The 1,963-nt window shown below is 48.9% G+C and overlaps 1 protein-coding gene across 1 annotated transcript; it reads right to left on the bottom strand.

Annotated features, from left to right (window-relative positions):
- Positions 1 to 509: 509 nt before the first annotated feature.
- LOC138857934 (uncharacterized) lies at positions 510 to 1,126 on the bottom strand. The gene has a single exon (XM_070112118.1). The coding sequence runs from the start codon at positions 1,124 to 1,126 to the stop codon at positions 524 to 526; it is 603 nt and encodes a 200-aa protein (XP_069968219.1). The 3' UTR covers positions 510 to 523.
- Between the last annotated feature and the right edge of the window lie 837 nt (positions 1,127 to 1,963).

Below are 1,963 nucleotides of genomic sequence, written 5' to 3'. Positions count from 1 at the left end.
GCTCAAATTGGTAAATTGATGAATTTCAGCAAATTTGTTACTTTTCGGAAGTAAAATGTACACAACTATCAGCAAAATGGACTTTGAACCAAATTCTATGAACGAGAAATTTATCCGAAATGCACTGGTTGTATGAACATGGTGAAATGGCAGTAACCTTAAAATCTACATAAATAGTTCGATTACGCACTCACCTTTTTTCACTTGTTGGCACTGTTCCGTAACAAAAAAACCAAACGGACACGGTCACGGCTGATGTCGAAAATATACGGGCGCAAAAAAGGGGGCGGAAAAGTGGCACGTCTTGTTCGCTTGAAATGCTAACGAAGAAGGAAAGATTTTGTCCTCTGTTAGCCCCTTCTTAGTGTTGAGTTGTGTAGTGTTGTGGTGTGATGTGATGTGTATGTGTGAGTGGTGTGATGTCTGTTGTGGATCGTGTTGATGTGGTGTGTTGGCGCGCAGTGGCGTGTATGGAGGAGGGAGGCGTAACTCATCTATCCATCCCGGCCCCCCTAGGCGAATTCTAGCCTAGCAATCGCTGTAGTTGCTGCAGCGTAGCAACAACACTGCTGAGGCCAGTGGAGCGGCGGTATGTTGGCCTGGGCTGCCGACGCCGCGTTGACGCCTCCTGTCGCCTCGGTCTGGATGGAGGTGGAGCTGCCTGTCTTCGGTTGTGCTCCGGATGGCTGCTCTGCTGCGATCTGCGGCTTGGGGCGAGTTGTCGCCCGACGGCCCGCTTTGGGGTGCGATGCAGCATAGTATGGTGCTGTCTATGGCACAGTTGGCAGAGCGTAACCGACGTACACTCCGGAGTCGTGTGGACCGTAGACAAACAGTTGAGGCAGTGCCCGTGCGCTTGGGCAACCTGCTGACGTTGTAGTGGCTGCATGCTTCGGAAAATGCTGCAGTGTTGCAGCCGGTGTGTGCGTCGACACAGTGGGCATCGGCTGCGTTGCGGCACCGTTGCCGGTGCTGATGAAGGTGTCAGTGGTCGCGCGCCATTACGGGGAGCGGTTGCAGGAACGATTGCCGCTGCGGTTCGTGGTGTTGAAGTTGCCCCAGGGCGTGGCACATTGATGGCGGACCTCACAGCTGGCGTTGGTGTTGCTGCCATATCTACTTCCATATTGATCTGTATGAAGAAGTTGGAATGATTATACATTTGTTGCATGTAAATTTATGGCGAATGTGCCACGGTATGTGGCAGGAATGGATCGTCACTTTGATCGATCATTGCGGTTAGAATGGTTGGTTTATAACAGTTTTGTCATTTGCGGGTTTATTGGTTATTTATACGACTAATTCATTTGCGTCGCGGTAATATCGGCGGATTGGTTGTTATTTGCGATTTTGTCATTAGATACGGTTGGCAGAAAACATAATTTCACGAGCGGTCTTGTCAGCGTTCCGCTTTGAGTACGGAGATCAACTACTCGTATATGACCGTCGGAACCGTAATATAGTTTTTCTATGCGGCCAAGCCGCCGTTCTGTGGGGGGTAGACTATCATCGTGTATGATAACACAGTCTCCAAGCTTTGGTGCCTTTTCTGGAGTTTTCCATCGGTACCTTTTATGAAGGTCCTTGATGTACTCTTCCTTCCATCGGCGGCTGAAATCATGATGGAGAATTTTGATTCTTTCCCATCGATTTAATAGGGATAGCGACCCCACGCCTGGCTCAGGTATGGCCAGAATGGGTGCTCCTTTAAGAAAATGCCCTGGAGTTAGGGCTGTGAAGTCGGAGGGATCTTGCGAGAGTGTTGTGAGTGGCCGTGAATTGAGAACGGCTTCAATTCGGGTTAATGAGGTAGTGAATTCTTCATAATTCAATTTATAATTTCCAGCTACTTTTTTGAAGTGGGATTTGAAGCTTTTTACAGCTGATTCCCATAAACCACCCATATGAGGAGCGCTTGGGGGGGTAAACTGCCAATTAATGCCTTGGGGAGCATACTTCTGAA

This window comes from Bactrocera oleae, chromosome 6 (genome assembly GCF_042242935.1).
Source record: "Bactrocera oleae isolate idBacOlea1 chromosome 6, idBacOlea1, whole genome shotgun sequence".
NCBI classification, from domain to species: Eukaryota; Metazoa; Arthropoda; class Insecta; order Diptera; family Tephritidae; genus Bactrocera; species Bactrocera oleae.
The sequence above is the reverse complement of the archived record's forward strand: the minus strand, read 5'-3'. Positions and strand labels throughout refer to the sequence as shown.